At 34.5% G+C, this 22930-nt stretch overlaps 6 protein-coding genes across 6 annotated transcripts; 5 read left to right on the top strand and 1 right to left on the bottom strand.

The window, feature by feature from the left end:
* Positions 1 to 1462: 1462 nt before the first annotated feature.
* MONOS_7707 (uncharacterized protein) lies at positions 1463 to 2968 on the top strand (the record flags this gene model as incomplete). The annotated part of the gene is made up of 3 exons (XM_067878054.1): positions 1463 to 1473; positions 1529 to 1569; positions 1764 to 2968. The coding sequence occupies 3 exons, from the start codon at positions 1463 to 1465 to the stop codon at positions 2966 to 2968; spliced, it is 1257 nt and encodes a 418-aa protein (XP_067732366.1).
* A 584-nt stretch (positions 2969 to 3552) lies between these two features.
* Positions 3553 to 6045, top strand: MONOS_7706 (uncharacterized protein; the record flags this gene model as incomplete). Its single annotated transcript, XM_067878053.1, has 1 exon — positions 3553 to 6045. The coding sequence occupies one exon, from the start codon at positions 3553 to 3555 to the stop codon at positions 5245 to 5247; it is 1695 nt and encodes a 564-aa protein (XP_067732365.1). The 3' UTR covers positions 5248 to 6045.
* A 2977-nt stretch (positions 6046 to 9022) lies between these two features.
* Positions 9023 to 9930, top strand: MONOS_17187 (uncharacterized protein; the record flags this gene model as incomplete). Its single annotated transcript, XM_067870082.1, has 5 exons — positions 9023 to 9083; positions 9149 to 9382; positions 9439 to 9537; positions 9607 to 9849; positions 9923 to 9930. 5 exons carry the CDS (start codon positions 9023 to 9025, stop codon positions 9928 to 9930), a joined length of 645 nt encoding a protein of 214 aa, XP_067732364.1.
* Positions 9931 to 15794: 5864 nt separating this feature from the next.
* MONOS_17186 (uncharacterized protein) lies at positions 15795 to 16124 on the top strand (the record flags this gene model as incomplete). Its single annotated transcript, XM_067870081.1, has 1 exon — positions 15795 to 16124. The coding sequence occupies one exon, from the start codon at positions 15795 to 15797 to the stop codon at positions 16122 to 16124; it is 330 nt and encodes a 109-aa protein (XP_067732363.1).
* A 4516-nt stretch (positions 16125 to 20640) lies between these two features.
* MONOS_7705 (uncharacterized protein) lies at positions 20641 to 20889 on the top strand (the record flags this gene model as incomplete). The annotated part of the gene is made up of 1 exon (XM_067878052.1): positions 20641 to 20889. The coding sequence occupies one exon, from the start codon at positions 20641 to 20643 to the stop codon at positions 20887 to 20889; it is 249 nt and encodes an 82-aa protein (XP_067732362.1).
* Positions 20890 to 22094: 1205 nt separating this feature from the next.
* On the bottom strand, positions 22095 to 22325 carry MONOS_7704 (uncharacterized protein; the record flags this gene model as incomplete). The annotated part of the gene is made up of 1 exon (XM_067878051.1): positions 22095 to 22325. The coding sequence occupies one exon, from the start codon at positions 22323 to 22325 to the stop codon at positions 22095 to 22097; it is 231 nt and encodes a 76-aa protein (XP_067732361.1).
* Positions 22326 to 22930: the final 605 nt, after the last annotated feature.

Here is a 22930-nt window from a genome sequence, read left to right as displayed (position 1 = left end):
AAGGGAATTCGAATTAGATTAAGCAAATTTGGATAAGTTGAAGGTAATTGAAATTGAGTTAACATATTTGAATTTATTGATTCTAACTAAAATAGGTCTAATGTGAATGGCTGAAATATTATTGCTTTCTTGAACAAATTTTTTTAAAAAAAGAAAATGATGCAGGAGACAGACAACACAAAAATGTTCAATAGCTTGCAATTGTTATTGCAAGTGAATTCTTGTTCATTGCATTTTTTCCAATTTCATTGTTTTTGAAGAATTGTTTTGCGAACTGGAAGATTGCGATGAGGAAGAGCAGAAACAGAAATTCATTGAAATGAATAAAATAATTGATGGAATGGACAGAAGCGACTTTTTATCCATTTTAACAGAAGAACTGTCGACAAAATTCTTAAAATGATAGATGAAAAGAAATTGAATTTTGGAAGTGTCATTCTGTTGTTGAAACACATTGGATATTGCACCAGGCTGAAGAGAATTTTCATTCAAAGCTTTGAGAAATCTTCATTGAACGGAAGAATTGAAGAGATAATTATTAATGAAAATGAGAAAAATGAAGGAAAGGATGAAAAGCTTCTTGTTGATCTTTGCGAAGACTATCTCATGCTGCATAACGAAGATCTTTTAAAAGAATTACTTTCTGTTTGTGTGCCTTGCCTTCTGAAAGTTGCAACGAACAAAGAAGAAAGCGATAAAGTTAAGCATGAAGTTGAAATGGCGTTGCTGGCTTTGAGCAATAGTGGGTATTACGTATGAACATTTCAATATCATTTTTGATTTTTTTTTTTGTCTTTTTTTGTTAGAACATTAAGAAAAAGCTGTATTTAAATAGAATCAAAGAAATCATAAAATATCATCAGGAACATCACAATTTGACAAGACTTGCCTATCAATCAGCTTGGCATTTTTTGATAGAAAGATTATCAGATAAAAGTTTGAAAGAGGTTATTTTGGATGAGCTGCTATTTGCGAGAGAGGCTGCAAGAGAACTGGAAAAGCTGACAAAATGCGTGAATTTGGAGAGAAAAGAAGAGAAAAGAGGAAGAGAAATGAAAGAAGTGCATATTATCAGGAGATGGCTCATTGTGTTTTTTCTTCTTTTTGACTCGTGCGTATTATGGGACAAGGAATTTGTAGAGATTATCCGAATCACTGTTCAGGTACTTCGGGCAGTTAAAGAGAATCACAGTGATATAGTCATGGGTTGCTTATGTATATGGGACATTATTTTCGAAATCATTAATCTGCATTGAAATTTTTCGGATGTTAAAAGTTGGCGAAAATTCGAGCAAATATGATAAAACTCATAGTTAATATAAGAAAAAATGACTTTTTTCTCAATAATTATCAAAAAGAAACACTTTCAAAACTTTTTCAGAAAAATATTTGATCAATGAATAAATAATTATGTAAAATGAAAAGCAAATTCTTTTTTGTATTTTACTCAAGCGAAAATTAGATGCAACAGAGGTATATTATTAATTTTCAAAAAGTTAGGTTAAAATAGTTTGAAGTGTTTCACAAGCTATGTGTTGGATTACAATTCTTACCTAGAATGGGATGGAAGTGTGTATTTTGCCAATCTGAAGAAGATGCTCACGAAAGGGAAGTTGGTGAAGAGCAATCAGATAATTCTCCAAAAGATCATAGTTCTAATTTAAAAGATAGCAGTGCAAATTTGGAGCGTGTCATGTCTCCAGAAAATAAAGAATCAAAGAAGAAAAAAAGCTAACCAAATAAGCAATCGAAGAACATTTCAGGACAGAAACTGAAGAAAAATTCGAAGTCTTCTTTGAAGAAGAAAAAGGAAAAATACGAAGATTTGGACGAAGAAGAGTTAGCAGCTCTTCTGGAGCCATCAACAGAGTCAACTGATGACAAGAACGACTCAGATGCCGTTATATCAGAAAGTGGCAATGAAGAAGATGAATACGACGAGGATTCAATCAACAAAGGTGAAGAAGAAGAAGATGAAGAAGAAGCATACGATGATAAACGCCATCCAAGTTCTGATGAAACAAGCGATGATGATGAAGAATTTTATGAAGGGAAATATTCTCGCCGAAGGAAAAAAGTGAATGCCGCAACGAGAAAGCACGCCCAACAACTGGAAGAAATGAAGAAGAAGATTGAGCAAATGAATGCGAAGTACGAGCCGCAGCCTTCTGGAAGCAGCACAGCGGCGCAAATGGCGAAGAGGAGAGGGGCATCGGATAAGCCAGCGCAGACGCAGAAAGCCAAAAGCAGTCGTGTTATGCTGGTTGATGAAAGAGAAAGATTGCTGCCAGTGTTTGGACAACACAAAATCGCCAATAGGAAAACTGCGAAGAAATCTTATGGAAAAGCAATCAATCATCCTGCAGTTGAAAGCGGAGAATTCGAAAGCTATTTCGATGAGGAAGAAGGGAAACGAACTCAGAAGGGAAAGAACGAAGCAAAGAAAAGTTTTCGAATGAAATATCACAACACTCGGCATTCCTCACACGAATACGAAGCAAGTCAAATGCAACAACTGCAGCTGCAGCAAATGAAGGACAAAGAAGATGACAGCAAGACACTAATAGAAAGTGAGAATTCAAAAGTCAAAACTATTGAAAGTTTTGGAAGTAAAGAAATGAGCAGCAGCTCGGCTCCGCAGGCGAAACTTGTTGATTCTGAAGAGAATGAAATGCATTCCCTTCAAGAGACACTCAAACTTCTTCGCAAACGCTCGGCTCGGAACCACAGAAGAATAAATGGAACGCTTATGCCTCGTAAAATACACCACCATCGCCAATCAGAAACGGAGACTAAAAATGAAGAATCGGTTCTATTGGGCAGTTCAACAATGAAAAGAGATGGCGGAGAAGAAAATCTTTGCAAAACGGAAAAGAACGAAAAAGAAGGCAGAAAGGATATTTTCTCACATCCTCTTACTTATGCAACTAATATTGCTTCTGAGCAACTTCACTGCTCAGAAAAATAAGAAATGCGTTTTTTTTTCCTGAACATCAAATATTAATATCAAAGCTTTTTGTTTTTATATTATTTGTTTATTTTTTTTTTTTTTTTGGCTTTTTTTAGACACAGAACTTCTGTCTTCAAAAGAGTTGTCGCTGCTGGAATCTGTTGTTTATGTACTTTATGGGAAAACTATTTCGGAGGCGGGCTGAATAAAGTTTGATAACTTTACATAAAGTAATTTTAAAACTGTTTTCAGACTTTCAAATTTTTTTTAAAAAAATAATATTTGAAACATAAAATTCTCCTTTTTTTTAGAAAAATTTAATCTCTTTCTTTTTTCATTATCGCTCATTAAAAATTCATCATTTCAAAGAAAAAACAAAACAAAGAATATAAAAAAAACATAATGTTTTTCAGGCAGTCCCATCTGTGGTGCTCAGACAAGCCTCTCCCTCATCAACACCTCCTTGTGCGTGACCCATCTCAACATCATCCCTCTCAGCGGTTGTCCACTCCTCACTGCCCAACACCACTCCGCTGCCTCTATCTGCTCCTCCACTTACCAAATCAACCCAGCAACAAAATCTCCACTTTTCCTCTCTGCCCATGCTTCCCTCGCTCTCTCCAACTTCTCCCTCACCACCCCCCAACCTGCCATCCTCTCCTTCCCCCTCTTCTCCACCCCAAACAATCTCCTCTCAGATGCTCACTCCCCAATCCCTTCCTCCTTCTCCATCCCCCACTCCTCATTCTCCTCGTTCATCTCCCTCATCCAGCCCTTCCTTTTTACTCCTTCTTCCCTCTCTTCCCCTTCCCCCTTTCCATCCCCTTTCACCTTCTCCTTCGTCTTTCTCATCCTCATCCTCATTCTCTTCTTTTTCTTCTCCTTCCCCTTCCCCTTCGATTTCCTCTTCCTCTTCCTCTTCCCCTCTCCATATCCATCGCCAATCCCATCCCCACATCCAAATCCACCTCAATCTCCATCTCTCAAACACCCTCTTCTCCGACATCTCCTCTCCTCAATCCCTTCAATCTTCTCCATCTCTTCCTTCAAACTCACTCAATCCTTTCATCTCAACGTCCAACACCAACACCAATACAATCCCCTCTTTTTCCCTTCATTCCTCCCTCTCTATCCACTCAGCCATCTTCCTCCACACTCACAACCCCATCGATGGTGCCATCCTCCCTTCCCTCAACAGCCCATCCACCTCTCTCTCTGCCTTCAACACCTCTTTCCTCCACCAAACACGCTCTTTATCAAATGCTGATGAAGTTCACATTGGAAATGAATCTCAAAGAGTGAAACTTGGAAGACTCGATTCTTTTGATCTAAATAGCCATCGCTTTGAGTGGTGCATATGGGAAAATTCTGGAAATGGATCTGCTGGAGGTACACTTTATGTTTCTTATACAAATGCCAATCTCGCAATTTCATCTTGCTCATTTAGCAAATGTTCAACCAGTGATCATGGTGGAGCGTTATATTGTGATTATTTGTTAAAAGTTGATATCGCAAAATCCAATTTCACCAGTTGTTCTGCGGCTAATGGAGGAGCGAATTGCATCAGGTATCCGCAAACAAATTCTGCTTGGACATTCTCAGAAAACAGAGTGGAAAGTTGTTCAATTACAAGTTGGTGTGGAACTGGTTGGTTTTTTGCCCTTGACGACATGCCACCAGATGCAAATTTTTTGTTCAAAAATTGTGTATGTGTTGCAAATACTGGCGGTGATGCAGCTGGAGCAGTCACATTCAATTGGCTTCCACCACAAAAACCAAAACAGTGCTTGCTCCAAGAGTGCCAGTTCATCAACAACAAAGTCGAAAATCCAACTTCCTATGGTGGTACTGCGCTGTGTTGCACAAGAACATCAAATTGGATGAATGGAATAAATTTCATCACATTCTGCTTCTTCGATGGAAACACAGCCACAAATGGAAGAGGAAACGATGTATTCTTCAGTGGAAGCAGCATCACCCAATCTCCATTCAATCAATGCGGTTCAACAACAGAATCAAAAAGAGTCTGGAATGCAGGAACTGCTGATGATGTTGAGTTCAACAAATGGCTTCCTCTCATTACAACATTCAAAATCGTTTCTAACAACGGAACCAATACAGATGCCTGTGGCAGACCCCAACAGACTCCATGCAAAACAATTGAATTCGCTCTTGTTCGCATGACAGATCCCCAAGACGCATCTCTCACCCTCCTCACCTCAATATTTGTTCCCATTCAAACACTCACCTTCAGCGCAGTTGATACAAAAACAACAGGAAATAATAACTTTTTCTGATTTCTATATTATTCCTTCCATTTTCATATTTTCACCATTTTCCATGTCATAGAAAAATACATGAGACTTCATCACTTCTTCAACTGAAGCATATATCAACACTTATTTTTTCATATATCATAAACTCATATCACATAAAAACATTTTTTCTTAATTTCCTCATTTCTTTTGGTTTCTGCATCCAATGAAAATAAAGCTCATTGTTGAAAGCAATTTTCCATTTTCATTTCTTCGATTATATCAGAAAGTTCTTTAAAAACATTTAATTCTTCAACTTTCCGATTTCAACATGCATGAATCCGATCTGCTCCAAAAGATCATATAATTTCTCTTCAAATAAGCTTTTTCTTCAAAAGCGCTTTCCCTTATCGTTTCATCTTTTCAATTTGCAGTGGTTTCGAAGCAGTGAAGCATGCAGAAGACTATTTTGGAACCCATCCGTTTTTAACAAAAATAACTTCAACGTTCTTTTTTTTTCAAAGCCTCTTTCAATTTATAAATGAATAATCCGATTTGATCTCCGTTTTCTGTTGAATGCCTTCTGATTAGCTTTTCTTGATTAAACAAAGAATTACTTTTGAAGACAATGTTTCTTTGGTGTATCTTTTGTGATGGAATGTCTATTTGCTTTGGATCTATTTTTTAAATGAAAATTTTGATTTTTTGATAAATTTGATAAAAGTCAAATGAGAAGAAATTTTCAGTATTCCATTATCTTTTCGAAAAAGCGAAAACGAATGAAGTGATTTCGAAAATGACGAGATAAAAGAATTGAGAAAGAGCAGTTTTGCTTTAAAGCTATATTTCTTTTTTTTCTTTTTAGTTAAAAAATGGTTAAAATTCCAAAGGAATGAAAGATCGAGGAAAACAGGCTCTTTTGTCGAGAGATTTATATATCTTTGTTGTTTGTTTCATCGATACTCTCAAAAAAATTCTTCCGCATATCAAATCGGTCAGACTTCCCTTCATTGAAGTTCGATTCTTGAAATATTTGAGCACACTGAGATTTAAAAAAATGAAACAATGCCAACTGCAAATATCATAATTCCGCATTATTAACTGGTTAAAAGTGTTGATCAGCCTGAAGCTGCAATTGTGCTTCAGAATTTGGACTTGAAAGAACAAGTATTGAAGGTGAACAGATCTGCTTTGCATGATCTGATTCTTCTTCTGCAACAATGTTGGATTGTGGAGATTTCTGCTGAAATGAATTATGTTCTGATATAATTTTCTTTTCAGCAATTATCTGAATGAGCAACTTTGTTTGAATCAATCTTCTAATCTGCCTCTGATGGCAAGTTATTCAAGCTTTTTTCTTTTTATTATTTATTCAGCAAAAGAGATGGAAGCAAGCGCAGAACAATCCAATTCTTTATTTCTGAAAAAGAAGAAATATTTGCAAAAGTTTTCGAATCCAACAAAGATGAAACAATTTGAAAAGTGATCACATAAAACTCATTAACTTCACCAATTTATGACGAATCTGGCTTCTTCTCAGAGACACTCGAGACACATATTGTGAAAACATTTTCCCATTCAGTTTCAGATTGCATCTTCGGCAATTGACAACAATGGAAGTTTTGCAATTGCTGCTCATAGTGTTCTGCTTCGCTTTGCAAAATGAACCTTCAAACAACTCTCGATCATCGACAACGACAGCCAAGGGGCCCCATCAGCGCTTTGCTCTTCTTACTCAATCTGAATATGCATCTGCCTGCTTCTAATGTTGCTGATAACACTCTTCCTCTTCTTTTTCTCCTTCTTTTATATTTTCTTCAATTGTTTTCTCAATCAAATTTTCATCTTTTCTTCTTCATTTTCTTTCATCTTCAATTTTTTTTCTTTGGCAAAACACACTCTTCTCCTTCAACCCCTTCAAAAACGCCTTGTTAATCTGAGCCAAACGCAGAGTACGTTAATATCGGCAGGATGTCATCTCCATAATTCTTCATATTGCAAATGTCTGACGCTATCTCTGAAATCTCAATCTGCTTTTGCATACACTTGATGAACCTTTTCTGCGCCTTCCTTTCTCTCTTGCTGTTTGCACTCTCGATCCCCAAGAACGATTGTGAGTATGTCATCCAAACAAACGAAGATTGTCTCAGTTGAATAAACTCCTGACAGAATCTCAGCAAATGAAAGTCAATAAGTGTGTTGAGCGGGCATTGGATGGAATCAACGTCTCTTCGATTCCCACCTGCTCAATTGTGATGTTCACATGGGGAAACTGGCTGTGTTGAATGTTCAAAAGTGAGCATTGTTCAGAGTACACTTAAGTCGACTAAAGGGAACTTAAAGATAATGCAGAAAGAAATTGAAATGGGAAGAAGGAAAAGATAAATTGTTTGCAAAAAGAAAGAAAAGTGGAGAGGAGCTAACTTCTATCAAAGGTTGATAGAAATGGTGAAAATTGAAAAGAAAAGAGATATTGAAAAGGGAAGAAGAAATGAAGGAGATTGTTTTATTGTCAAAGAAAAAGAAATTTCTTTCATGTCTCTCTTATTTTGCGTTTTTCTTTTTTTTTCGCTTATGAATTCTGTTCATCAAAAGACATTGTTCAAGAAAGAGAGCTGCTTGCAGCTTATTGCACAGTTGATTTATGTGCTTGATGATCTCAAACCAACTTGTGACAACAGTAATTCGAGGATGGAAAATGTTAACTCTTGGTCATTCAATAACGTTTGACAAAAGAACGTCAAAATTTGAAAGAATGCAAATTTATTTATATCAAGATGAAGTAGTGCAAGCCGGTCATCTGCTGCAGAAAGTTAGCGGTTTCAATGGAGAAGTTACAGATGGAGAAAGAAAACGAAGAAAAGAAGAAGGAGAAAGAAAAGAGGAAGAGATGATTAAGTAATTGTTGATAATGATGAATAAACATCAATTTCTGTGAAAAATGAAGAATATTTTGCTATTGGAGAAAACGATGTTAAAAAAAGAAAAAGTATTCTCTTCAATAGAACTGACTTGAATGAGTGCTTCAACAAAATCTTCTTTTTGTTTGTTTGCATTCCAAGATAACATTTGAGAACTGATGCATAATCAACTGAAATTGGAGTTGAATGACTAAATGTTAAGAAAAATGACTCATATAAAGAGGAAGGATGAGATGAAAACAAAAGTGTATCGTCTATAAAAAATAGGAAATAGCTATTTCAGTAACCTTATGGAATTCTAAAATTCTCTTCAGTGCACACTTCGTGAAAGCTTAGCAGTCTGAATGAAGCACTTCCTTTTATTTATTTTTTTGTCACTCTCATCGTCAAATAAAAACTTTTTCTTTTTTCATAACATCGAATGAACGTTATCATTCTCTTTCTTCGGATTGTTTGCTTATGCGATTAATACGGTTTTCGTAAATGTCATTTGCTTTGGAAAACATGTGATTAATAAATCGGCAATTGTTTTCTTTTAATTATTATGAAATAAGATGAATCGAGCAGTGAATTGATAAAAATTATTCATTGACTCAAAAGTACACAAAAAGTTAACGAAAATATTGTTGTGAAAATCAAGTCACACGTAAAATGAGATTGAATAACTGCAACACTTCTTTGCAATCTGAAATGAAATTCATAGAATGAAATATAAATAATACAACCATTCCCTTTAATTGGACCTCTCATTTGCTGAGACATTTTTTTCTGAACTCCAAATGGAAAAAAAGAAATTTTCTTTGCTTTCTCCATCAAGAAAAAGCGAGAAGTGCAATGCTGCTTGGGAATATTTGAATGGCATATCAGGGGAAGATATAGTTAACTGCTTGACTTACATGTTCATTCACACAAACAAAGGAAAGAAATTGTTTTCCGAGTTGCAAAACATATTCAACGGTATGATTTTTTGTTGAAATAAATGTTTTCATTGTTTAAAAATAAACATTCACTGAAACATAAAGAAAAGGATAAATACGTTATAATGCGTCTTGCATCGGCATCCAATACAGAAGATAACGCTCATACGAAAGTCACAATACTCAAGACTGTGTGTCATGAATATTCATTTCATCAGCTGTTGGACTTTGGATTCCACTGCACACAAGGAAATTACAATTATTCGAAGCAAAGCAGCTCTTCTTCATCTTTAGAAATATCTCGTGCTCAAAAGCCTAAAATGCCTCCATCAAAAAGAAGTTTGTTTTTTGTATCTTAAATGAAAATATTTACTATTTTGAAAATTTGAAATAAGAACTCAGCAACGACGAAGAAAAGAGATTTTCAGAATTTATTTCTGCCAATTCGACTGAATCATCTGAAGGATCACGAAGAATCATCAGTTCCAAAAATAGTTTGCAATATTATGAATTTTTGATGAAAAGAAAATGAAAATTTTTAAAAATATTTTTTTTCTTCAAAGAGGAAAATTTAGCAAATGTCAATGATTTCGCGATATTGAATGGGGAAGACAACATGGAAATAGACATTGATCCATTGGGAGATTATTTTCTAGAAAATAGCGATTTTGAAGAGAATAATATTATCTCTGGAACATACATCGAAACACATCCAATGGATAACAACAGCTTATCAGATATGCACGACATTTCAAGAACACAAACAAATCTTCTGGGAGAATATTATCATGTTTCTCAAAGTCATTGTCAAAGTTCACCGATAGAGAATTATTACGAGAATGAGGAATATCAAGAAATTACGGAAAATCTTGATCCTAGCATATTAATGGACGTAGAAGAAGATATAATTAATAACTATTCCTCTGACATAATGACGGATGTGCTTGACAAACATTCGGATCAGAATATGATTATTGATCAGGAGCTTGTCACTCAGGATAACCAAAACGAAGATGAAGGAGCAAATATTTTCAGCTTAACAAATTTAGGAAACAGTTGTTATCTGGCTTCACAAATTCAAATATTTCGAGCAATTATTGTTCAATGTCCAGATTTACCCATTCGAAATGGAACGTTCACTTCTTATTTTTCAAATCTTTTACATCTCGTTTCAGAGGAAATTATTGTCAAAACAAAGAATTCACAATTGAAACAAAGATGGTCACCATTTTTTCTAAGACAATTTGAAAAAAGGCATAAACTGAGACAAGGATTGCAGCAAGAATTCTATGAAACTTTCTTGGATTTGTTCAATGATTTATCAATAATCATTCCTAACTTTGCGTATCAGGTGAACACAAGTTTGTCATTTCCAAGACATTGTTCAAAATGTCATTGCTCAGTGAATGGTCCATTCGAGTCGACACCAATTATACGACTAGTCGGATCCAGTTGCACCGAAGCATTTAATACTTCATTCAAAATGGAAACCAGCAACAAGAATAACAGATACGCTTTCTGTGAGCATTGTCAGTCAGAAACTTTTCAACTAAGTCATTTGAAAATGGAACAATTTCCTCAAATTCTTTCGGTTTCTTTGGAACCTGCAGGAAATAAAAGAGATATCAATTTCCAAATAAACGAGACGTTGTCTTTCAAAAAAGACAGTTATTCCATTTCTGTTGATAGAGATTTGAAGAGAGGCTCAATTAACTACACACTGATAGGACTTCTATTTTATCAAGGAGACAATCAACATGGTCATTTTTACTCAATTGTGCAAAGTAAGAAGTGTTCGAATTTTCTAAAGCTAAATTTAAGTGGGTGGTGCATGTGTAATGACGATGAAATTTCGCCTATTCGTGATAGCATAACAACCGTAATTGAAACGCATATTAACAAGGGATCGCATCCGATCCTTTCTGTGTATAAAAAAATTGACAGCAATGTTGACGAAATTGTTACAGATATTTTATCGCCTAATTTGCTTGACTATCATATTTCGAATGATTATTATCAGTCAATCAGCTGTCACAACTCTCTCTCATTTCATGATGATGTTTCTTATCAAGTTTGCAATGAAGAAGAAAGGCAAAATAGAGTTCAACCACTTCATCCACATCATTCAATATCAAAAAACTTCGCTTCACCAACAAATATATCATCAAACGAATTATCTTTGATAACCCAACCACTTCATTATTCTCAGGTTTCATCAGCGTCCTTCTCTTTATTATCGCAATCAAAATCAAACAACACTTCGGATGAAAATAGCGACAATTCTGCTGACATTTCATTTCATAATAAGCATATTCATCATTCTCCAACAGATCGGAAAGACACAAATGCTCCAAAAAATGCTTCGTCCAATAATTTTGAAACAATTCATTCAAACAATCATTCGCCAAACAACATATCAAAACATGTTCCAAATGAATCAATCGATTCTTCAAAACTATCATTTTCGACAAGAAATCCAGTGAACAACACAGACGTCAGAGAAATTGGAAAAACTCTTATTCCTTCACATGAACAAGAAAATCTTCAATGTTCAAAGCAACCTATCAGGATTATCAATACGACAAAATCAGAATTATATGAAAAGTTTGTTAAAGAAACAAAGATAAAAATGTCAAAAAGTCAATTCTACAAAAGGACCCGACGCATAAAAAGGGCAACGAGGAGAACGGACGTCTGTGATTTGTGTGAGGTGTACTCTTCACTAAAGAATAAGGAGAAACTTTTATTCCAGCGATCTGAACAACTTAACAATGAAGAGAAAGCAACGAAACGACTGATTGAAAAACACCGCATATTGGCCAATAATCAACAACAATACTTTCGACACTTAAAAAATAATTTCACGCAGGATGAGGCTCTTCTATTGTTTGATTACAAAGAAAACTGGTCCTTGCCGATCAGAAAGAATCAAATAAGTCGAGATTTTTACAACAAAGTTGAAGTGTCTCAATTCTGTGTTATAGCGTACTTGAAAGATGAAAACGAAAACAAAGAGAAACACATTTTCAACTTTTTTTCCAACGTTTTGTCTCATGACTACAAGTTCACAATAGAATGTTTGCAACAAGTCTTATCAAATCCGATTTTTGAAAAAAAGAAAGTGTTTCGATTCATGTGTGATACAGGATCACATTTCCGAAACTCTCAACTGATGCACTTTCTTCTTTCAAACAATTCTTCGTTTGCAAAGGATAAAACAATATCTTTGTCATTCTTTTGCGAAAAGCACGGAAAGTGCGAGTGCGACGGAGAGTTCGGGCATCTTTCGCAATGCATTAATAACAAATTGGATAACAATACTGTAATTTGCAATATCGATGAACTTATAAAATTCTTTGAAATTAATTCCTATCTCACAGGTTCATTTGATGACAATAATATTTCCTATTGTGCCAAAACTCACCGTCACTTTCTGAAGTTTGCTTTTTATTTGTTTTCATTTTTGATTCACTTGCATTTTTATTTGAAACATCTTTATTATGTCTTTTGATAAATAACAGGCACAATCCATCCAACAAAATTCTATGGAAAAAAATGGTAGTCAGTTCTTTGAAGACATATTTATTTTATGAAAAGCGCGGAAATAAAGTATTTCGATCGGTTTCATCTCCTTTTAATTCAAAAGGGACATTTGCAACAGCATTTCGAGAAAAAAGAGAAAGAGATGAGCGCCCCAAAAAAACATCAAAGGAGTATTATCATAAATCGACCACTTTGTCACCTGGAATAAACACTAAAAGAATGTACAAAGAGAGGGAAAAGCTTGATAAATTATTGTTCTTTAATCCAACTAATGATATTTGAGTATTTTTTGTTGTGTTTTTATGAAATTTTGTTTGTTTTGTTGATGAGTTTTTTGAAATGTCTGCTGCTCAAGCTCAGATATAAATGCGTAAAGCATTTTTATCTGGGTACCCTTATTTTTGCTTTTATGCAAAAATGGGGCTAGGCTGATTCCGTCCTGGGATTGTGCTGTGACCGGTCCAGTACAATCCCTTGAAGGCTTTGGGTCCAGAATCAGCCTCCCAGGGTGGACTTTCTCTTAACTCATTACAAAACAAACAAAATTCCTCGTTTGAAGTTTGTAACTCAATATTTTTGTTTTCGTTTATGTATTTTTTCAATGTCGACATTGTTTTTATTTATCATTATCTGTGTTTATCAATAAATTTTCAATGAGAATTATCACAAATAACTAATTTGATACGAAAGAAACATTAGAATCATTGGAAAAAGAGTACTCCGATATTTTTGGATCTTAGCGTTGCTGAAACAAAATCGAATGATAACAACATCGTGGGAACTTTTGAATGCGCATAATTGCTTTAAGGAGAAGGAGCGGTAATGAAGATATGGAACATCACCTTTTTTGAATTGATAAATTTTGTCATTCTTTCTTCATTCACAGATGGAGTCAGTTATTTGAAGCATGTTGGCTCAAGAGAAGGATTGTTGACTCTGAAAGACTGCTCTTTCACAAAAAAGGAGATGAGAGAGAAGAACTGACTCATTATAGGATGATAATGGTAGATGAAGGAACAGTTGCGTTGGAATTTGTGTCAATGCAATCACTTTGCTTTTCAAAAGATGTTATTTCTGTTCTGTCAACAACAATATTGAACTTTAAAAATCTGACGATAAAGAATATTGAGTTGGAAGGAGCAAGCGGATTGAGGATATCAAAGAGTTTGGGGAAAGAGAGAAATGAAGCAGAACAAGATGTTGTTATTGAGTTGAGCATATTCGAAGAAGTCACCCAGTACACAACAGATGGCATTCCCATCATAAGAAATTACAACAAACAGCTAACCAAGATAGTTGTACGAAACACAACGATGAAGAAATGTGGGGGAATGAGGTGTGGAAAGGGAGGAGAAATGTTTTGTGTGTTGAATGAGGGAGGAAGCTTCGATTGCTCATTTTGCACGATTTCTGAATGCTTCTGCTCAACCACAGGAAGAGGAGGCCGACTATTTCTGGAATGAACCTCAATGGATGAGAAGCCTCTGAATTTTGTTCTGTCAAATATCACATTCAGAGACAACTCTGCATTGAGAGGGAGAGATGTTTATGTTCGATGCCACTCAATCGATACACAAATTACAGATAAACAATACCTTTTTTTTCAAAGCACCATTTGTGAAAGAGCTGGCAATGTGGGGATGCACAGCAGACTCGTTTGAAGCAGGAGAAATCTTCTGATGAGAATTATGAAATATCGGAGAGAGATAACATTTGTGTCTATGAATGTAAACAAACAAGCAGACATCAAATAATGTGCAGAGTTCAATGCACCTTGCGAGTCGCTAAATGTGGGAGTGAAACATATCGTTCCATCGTGTTTCTCTCAACTACTGACATGGAGCAAACTGTTTTTCTTGGTGTGTGAAGCGTTCAAGATATAAGCATCCACTCTCTTCAATATCCTTCATCAGCTTTTGAATTCTTGAACTCAACTACCACCAACGACTGAGAAAGAATCATCACAACGTCAGAGAGAGAGAGCTTGGATAAAGAATGCGAAATTTTATTTCTGTCAATCATTTTAGTATTTCCACTGATCAGTCATTCGCGATGCAAGTATTCGACTTTCTCTTTTGGTTGGTAATTTTTCATAAGTTGTTCGATCTGACTGCGCTCGACCTTCTTTACCGAAATCAACTTTGTTGAACATCAAACTTAGAATTTCGCATGTTGATAACTTCACAGGGAAGATGTTTTCATTCAAGAAGCCTTCTTTTCTGCGTTGGAGAGATCAGATTTTGTTGACGAATGGAAAGCCGAAAAAGAATTAATCTAAAAGAAAAGTTATTGTGCTTCGCGAATGTGGAAGTGTTGCATGAAACGGAGTATCTACAGATGAAGTTTTATCATAAGAAAACTGCATCATTGAAATTGGTGATTCGTACTTGAGTTCAATTTCATTTGGAACTGCTTCATTCAACAACCATTCGATAAAATCAGAAAGAGCTTCTGTTCTGTATGTTTTTTCATCATTTACTCATGCAGTTCTTTGCAGTTGTTATTGTTTTAAGGCGTTTCTCGCTCTGATAAAGAAAACATCGTGGAGATAAGCAATACAAAGGATGTTTCTATGCACATGTGTGAGCTTGAAGGAGTGTTTATGAAAGAAAATGAAACTGAGAATTTGAATGCAATGACAGATATCTGTCAATGGAATGGATTGCTTGTTCATTCATCAAATACTTCGTTAGTGATGAAATACATAACAATTTCGAATTCTTCATTAGGCGGATTATCCATATCTTCTGGTAATGTGAAAATCGAGAAAGGAGAGTTTTTGAGCAACAATCCATTCATTGAAAAATATCCATCGATGAGAAGAAACATTATTTGCTCGGATTCTGCTTCATTGACCATCTCCAGTTTGAAAGGCGGAGATGGACAAGAGAGGAATTCTTCTCTTTGGATTCTTTATGATGGATGCACACTTGAAGGGGTAGCGGCTGAAAGACCATCTCCATTTTTCATTCCCAAATTGGAAGAGGTTTCAATCAGTGAAAATGGAAGCAACATTGTTGTGAAATTCAAGGGATCACTTTTTATGCCCTGTGACTTGTCATTCAGATTTGAATAAAAAACTGGGAATTTGGAGTTGGTTGAGACATATCAGTTTGAGAAATATAGCTATCTTTCAGAAACAGAGGTGATTGGAAGAGTTCCATCAGAAAATATTTCATTGGCTTCAGATGAAACAGAGGTGTTTGTGATGATATTGTTTGGAAAGCAATTGGCTTCAACTTCACCACAGATTCTGAAGAACAAAACAGAACCAAAGACTGGAAATGATAAAGTGGTTGAAGGAGGAAAAGAAGGGAAATCCTATTGGTTGTTGATTGTGATTGTGCTTGTTGTGGTACTGTTGATTGTTCTGATTGTTTCAATAATATTTATTGTTCGGTGGAGGAGGGCGAAGAATGAAGCGAAAAAATACAAGGAGATTGTGAATGACAACATCAGAAAAGATCCAAAGGCATTTGAGATGGTGACGATGGAAATGTCTCCTGAAGAGCAATGGAGGAGAGCAGAGAGAGGCTGAGAAAAAGAATGAAGAGATAATAAAGAAGAGGGAATTTGAGACAAATATTGAGCATTCAGAATCATCAGAGCATCTTCAATCTGAGAGTGGATCGACAGAATATGTTCTCTTAAAAGATACAGATTAGATCCTTGATTAAACATCGGAAAAGGTTGAAGAAGATGAAAAAGAAGATGAAACATGAAAAAAGACACCTTTGCAATCAATTTCTTCAACATTCTCAACTGATACAGATTCATCATTTGATCAAGCTTAGAGCCTGTGTTCGACAACTTCTTCAAAATCAAACTTGAAGGATGTGATTGAATGTTCACCTCAACATAAAACAAAATCTTTCAAGTCAATAGCCAGCTTTTCATGTTGTTTCATCAGATGAACGTGAAAATGGAGACAGTTAAATTTCACAAGAAAAAAAGGAAAAAGAAAACAAAACAAACGACTTTTTTTGAAAGCTACCCAAATAATATCGAAAATCTTCTCCTCGAAGGATCGTTGAATCGAATCAATTTTTAAATCACAATTGTTAATCCTGAACAACATCGCAAAATTCAAAGTAATTATAAAAAATTATCAACCATATGTGTTGAACAAGTTTTTCATGAACAAAATATGATTTATTTGAACTTTGAATCTCCAATAATATTATTATAAAACATTAAAAACAAATGAATCCATCACCTTTTTATAAAAAAAAACACTCGCTATAAACTAAAATATGAATTGAACATAACTAAAATTAATATTCTATCCGAATAAAACTTTTCAAAATGTCATATAAGGAAAACAAACAAACAAAAACTGTCTTTGACTATTTTGTGATCGATTCTTTGATTTTTGTGCAATAGATAACTTTGATTTTGTTAATAATTAAACTTGTTGGTAACTCAATTAGTGAAAATCTCATTATGATATGCATTAAACGTGATTTCCACATCTGAAAAAACTTCAGAAATTTTTTCATGAAAATACAAATGAGGGTAATTCTATTACTATTCTTTGTTAAAATATTTGTTAGCGTTCAAAAAATAAAAAAGATCGATGAAATTCAAAAAGAGAACCAATCAATTTCACTTAATAATTCAGTTGTCAAAGAAATAACAAAAAAAGTTTAAAAGCTGTTATGAACTCGAAAAACATGATACTAGGCTATTGAATCAATTTTAAAAAATAATGTTTCCATGTTATTTTTAGAAAACTTTCAGGGCTGTGAGTCATGAATAATATATTTCAAACAATCATGCATCAACGAAAATAATAATGCATTTACATTTCCTTCGTGCATATAAACATAAACATTCGTGAAGTTGACTTGTTTATTGAAATTCATTAACAATTATCCATTCACTTACAGCTGACAAAAAGTCCATCTTCTGAAATGTGAAATAAATTATTCCTCAAATGATCTTTTTCAAAAAAATATAAACTATCAAAAAATAATGAACAAATAGATTAAATATCAATTCAATATTTTATATTTTTGCTCACCAAAACGATATTTGAGTTTATAAAGCAGAAATCAGGATTCATTTTTCAGAAAAAACAACCCCCGAAATTTTTTATGATTTCGAAAATAATGTCCCATATTTATTATTTCAACATTTGGAGGATCCGTGACGATTGTTGACTTTCTGAAAAGTGGAGCAGCTGATCTCATTTTGAATGAGATTCAGCGACCAACGTTGAAAGACGAAATAACATCTGATTGCTTGGAATTCTTTATTGAAATTTCAAATCGATTGAAAGAAGAGGAAGATAATGAAAACGAAGAAACAGAACGAAAAGAGATGAAAAGAAAAGTGCATGAAAAGATGGAAGAAGAAGGATACGAAGGTTATGTCATCAGATTCAGCTGTTGCAAGATTAAAAAAGTATTCTATGAATCATTTTTAGTTGAATATATTGATGATTATTTTGTTTATTGCTGAGTCTTGGCTTTTTGATTCATCTTGTGTTTTTGTCTTTGAACTTCATTTGATTTGAACAAAATACTTGTTCTTTTTTCTGTTTTCAAGAAAAGTTTATTTTATTTTTTCGAAAATCAACTTTATTCCACTTCTTGATTTGTTTTTTTTTTCACATTTCAGATTCAATAAAGCAGAGTTTTTTTGATTTCTTCAAGGCATATTTCATCTTCTTTTTCATCTTCTTCAAGAATACTAAATATTTAAAACAACCATTTGTGATTCCTTCCTTCTTTCTTTCTTTTCTTTGTTGCTTTCCAAAGAAGTTAGTGAAAAAAAGACAAAAAAGGCTCAATGGCTTGCAAAATTGTGAAATGAAAAATATTAACAAAAAAGGATATTTTTTGAGCAGCAAAACGAAGAAAACAACCCATTTTCTCGGAATAAACCAAACGATCAGAAATCTCTAACGATAAATTATGAAACCCTAAGTTAAGGAAAACTATAATTTCTTGAAAGCTTGCAATGATATCCTCTTATTTATCTTCTTCCATCATTTCAAATAATTCATAAAATATTTCCTTTCTGTTCTCTTCCTCCATTTCATTGTTTTCATTTTCGTTCAATTTCCTTGTCACATGATTAATAATAATTAGCTGATCCTTTTTGAAATCACACTTTCGTTCGAGTTTTGATCAAAATTTTAATCTCAATGGGATTTTTTTTCAAAAATATGTTTTTGCAAAAACAACATCATTAACATCGTGTATTATCAGTTTGGTTCGGTTTTTCATAGTGCCATCGAAATTCAAATTTTGATCAAAACTCAAACGAAAGTGTGATTTCAAAAAGGATCAGCCAAATATTCAAAACAAAATTAGAAAACCGATTATTTCATTCGATAAAAAAGTTATGATCTAAAATTTTATCACTCAATTCTTCTATTTTTTTTTATAGATTTTTCCATATTTCAACCGATGAAATTGAATCAATTACAGATATCGCATAAAATACCGGACATCGCACAAAATACCGGACAAGATCGTTTTCTCACTAACTGCAAGAGGAATAATTCTGACAATTTTCCTCAAAATATATCTCATTAACACAAACTCATTAGATAAGCGAGGCTTTCATAATAACCTCTATTGTGCTCAGAAAAAATTTATTATCGAAATTTCGGGGAAATAGGATTTTGAGTTTCTCCGACATTTGAATAATTAATTATTTCTAAGCAAAAAATGAGGCAATTTTGAAAGTCTTGTTTTTCAAATGAGTTTGTATTAATGAGATATATTTTGAGGAAAATTATCAGAATTATTCCTCTTGCGGTTGTTGAGAAATCGATCTTGTCCGGTATTTTTTGCGATGTTCGGTATTTTTTGCACAAACTGTAATTAGCTTATACTTCAAATGCAAGTAGCTTGTTTGAATAAACTCTGTTGATTAAAGAACAAAAACGAAATAAACAGTTTATGAATTATGTTCCTCACTTTTTTAACCATAATATTTCTCGATGAAATTTTTGTTTTCAAATTCATTTGAATGTTAAATTCAAATTACGATTACGATATGACAGAAGAAAAAGTTTGGAACGAATTATTATAATTTGATGATAATGGAATAAGAAAATTTTATTGAAACAAATATACAAATTCTAATAACCAAAGTTTATTCCGGATAACACTTGTTTATTCGAATATAAGAAATTTATTCCTAAAAGACCAAGTTTATACCAATTAATCCCTCAACAAAAATTTTCATGATCCTTTTTGTCAATTCGAATGTGCTGAAAAATCAGAACATTTATTGATAAAAAAATATTTTTAACATATTAATGTTTAATTCCGAAAATTTTTATTTAACAATTATGGTCATAAATTTAAAAATGTTTATCTGTTGTCCTGAATAACAGCATTTAAGGTCGAATGAAATTGCATGAAATACTACATATCGAAAAGGCTATATTTTAGAAAATTTGAATGTGGTACGTTGACGTGCATAATTGGCTGAATATTAAGCAATGAAACAAGAAGCGTTAAGAAAGCGAGGAAAGGAAGAACAATCCATTAATTATAAGGAGGATTAATTCGCAGAATTGTTTTCAATTCGACATACAAATCAGTTTGCGAAAAAGGACTTCTTCCCGGGAATTATTTGATTTGAAAATTTTTTTTGGAACAGAAAATGGCAAAGGAAAGAGTGCTTGTATGTTCGAGAGCTCATTCACTTCATGCTCAGTTCCAATTTCAAATGGTGTGGGTATTAGTTTATATGATGGACCAGTCCAATTCAAAATGCGGAGTTTGCACTTTATTTCTTGTTCTGCTGTGTCAGATGGCAGAGGATTGTATTTTTATCCACATCAATCAGCAGCTCCAAGCAACAAACTTTATTGCTATTTCTTCTTCTTCCACAATTGCAGTTGCGCGACCGCTTCCACTCCATATGGCCACGATGTGTTTTTTGAAGATGATTATAATCTCTTTTCGTCATACAACCCGTTCTACTAATCGTACACAACGAATACAAATGATACGAGTCTGCGCCATAGATATTATTCAGGCAGTTGGACATATCTGCATACAGAAAAGAAGGGATGGTTGAAGGAGGGAATGAAAGATAGATATGTTGGGGTGAGTGGAGATGATTCGAACAATCTGTGTGGAATGAGTGAGGCAGCACCTTGCAAGACAGTGGGGCATGCAGTGGGGTCGAGTATGGCGCAGCTGAGCTCGACAATCACGTTGCTGGGTGGGAAGCGTGTGAGCGAAGAGAAGACGATCAATGTCGGGGAAAAGAAGATTTCTGTTTTAGGGAAGGGGAACTCAGTGAGTGCAATTGGGACGAATTCTCTTTCTTAGACTTCGACAACACTGTTTGGCATATCTACTGGCCAACTATAGGTGGGACATGTGGGGATCGATCACAACTCAATCAGAAGTCCATTGCAAAATATATTTGCGGTGTCACTCTGGAAACAGCAGGAAACATGTAGCAATCGAGCTCAACTTTTATATTCATCTCCAATCTTCCATTTTTTCATTTGTGCAGCATTCTCTCATCCTCTGCCATCTGTTCAGCCTCGCTCAGATTTCGTGGACAGGACAAGACAGTAACTGTTTTCAGCAGCCAAAGATGGAAAATCTAGTTTTTCTCAGTCCCCACAGATTTCTTTGCTGTCTTCGAAATCGCACTGTTCCTCCCCTGACTCCTCACCTTATTCATCGTCATCATCATCATCTTCTTTTTCTTCTTTTTCTTCTTTTTCTTTTTCTTTTTCTTTTTCTTCCTTCTTCTTCATCTTCTTCCAATTCTTTGATTTCTTCTTCGTCTTATCATTTCCCACCAACTGTGCCATCTTCAATTTCGTGGCTATTTTCTCCTTCAACTCCATCTCAACTTTTTCATTGTGATTTTCGTTGGCATAATATTGGATCATATCAACGAACCTCAAATGTGCAAAAGCTGTTTACTCAATAGCATGATTATACCCTCCAAAAATCAATTCATTCAGTTTATCTACTCTCAACAGTATTTTCATCGATGTCAAATCCTTCTGTGGAATAACTGGATGCGCTTCTGAATTGCTTTCCTCTCCTGCAGTGGCACATTTCGCTCTGCTTCAGATCTTCGTACGGCTTCCGCGCTCCGACTCTGCTGAACGGAGGGAATGAAGTGAATAGGTATCACACGAGGAATGGAAGTGGAAGAGGAAGTAGCTTCAAGGCACATTGCGTTCATCCGCTCACTTTATGACACCGCCAAGAAGCGAAGAGAATGGTACTCATATTCAAATGGAAGAGGCAAAAAAAGTGGATTTCAGAAGCAAATTGAGCGCAGAGAAAAGGAAAGAAAGATAGCAGGAAGAGCCAAAGGCGAAGACGAAGACGGAAAAAGACGAGTTTTGTGCATCTCAAATTGACGCTTTCGACACAAGGCTTCCACAGGCAGTAACAGAAAGGAGGAGGAGGGACAGAGGAAAAGAAAAAGGAGATGATGATGAAGACGAATTGCAGCAGACATTCTGCTTGTTCGACAGCGCACTCTCATCTGCCTAGCTGCACACTCAAAACATCACAGCCTCCTCAACATTTGCCACCACTCCTTTTTCTCCCTTGCCACACACACAATTGTCTGCCACTTCTGTTCTTGTTGGAAGTCCAGAGAACCCATTCATGCTGCAATCTCCCTCCACCGACACATCTTCATTCACACAGAAGTCCCTCTTCACATTCAACCCAAGCTCTTTTTTTTTATCGTCCATGCCTTCATTTTCCTCCTCGATCAATTCGTTCATTGGGTTCTATCGCTCATGAAGTGGTGTAGTCAATAAAAGTGCAAGGAATTTGCAAAAGTTAAGGAAACAGCAGATAGCAGACAGTCAGGAGAATTCATTTTCTGAATGCAAATAGAATAACCTAAAAACAACTTGAACTTTATTATCTGCAACTGATAGAGTTTAAAGTGGCGGGGCGAATTGCATGCATAATCATGTATCTGGAATAAGATCATCGTAATATCAAACCTTTTGCAATTGGATACTTTTTTTTTGTATTTTTTTCCTATTTGATCAATAATGCGAAATACGGATTGAAAAAAATTACAAAAAAGAATTAACAAACGTTGTGAAATGATAAATTATAATTTGTAGCTAATTGCAAGTTTTTTGATAACTTTTATTATAAGTAAATTATTGAATATATATATCATCATTCATTTTAAAATAACAATACAGAATTTTTTGATCGCAATACATTTCAAACAAATCTTATCAATTAAATGGTTTTTTAATAATATACAAATATAATTCATAAATTTAAAATGCTGTTTGAGAATGTGATTCAAGTGAATTTTTCTGAATACCACAATAAATTTTCTTTGAAAAAAGTTATTTCTAAAAGA

This window comes from Monocercomonoides exilis (assembly GCF_001643675.1).
Source record: "Monocercomonoides exilis strain PA203 chromosome Unknown scaffold9-1957334, whole genome shotgun sequence".
In the NCBI taxonomy this organism is placed as follows: Eukaryota; Preaxostyla; order Oxymonadida; family Polymastigidae; genus Monocercomonoides; species Monocercomonoides exilis.
The sequence above is the reverse complement of the archived record's forward strand: the minus strand, read 5'-3'. Positions and strand labels throughout refer to the sequence as shown.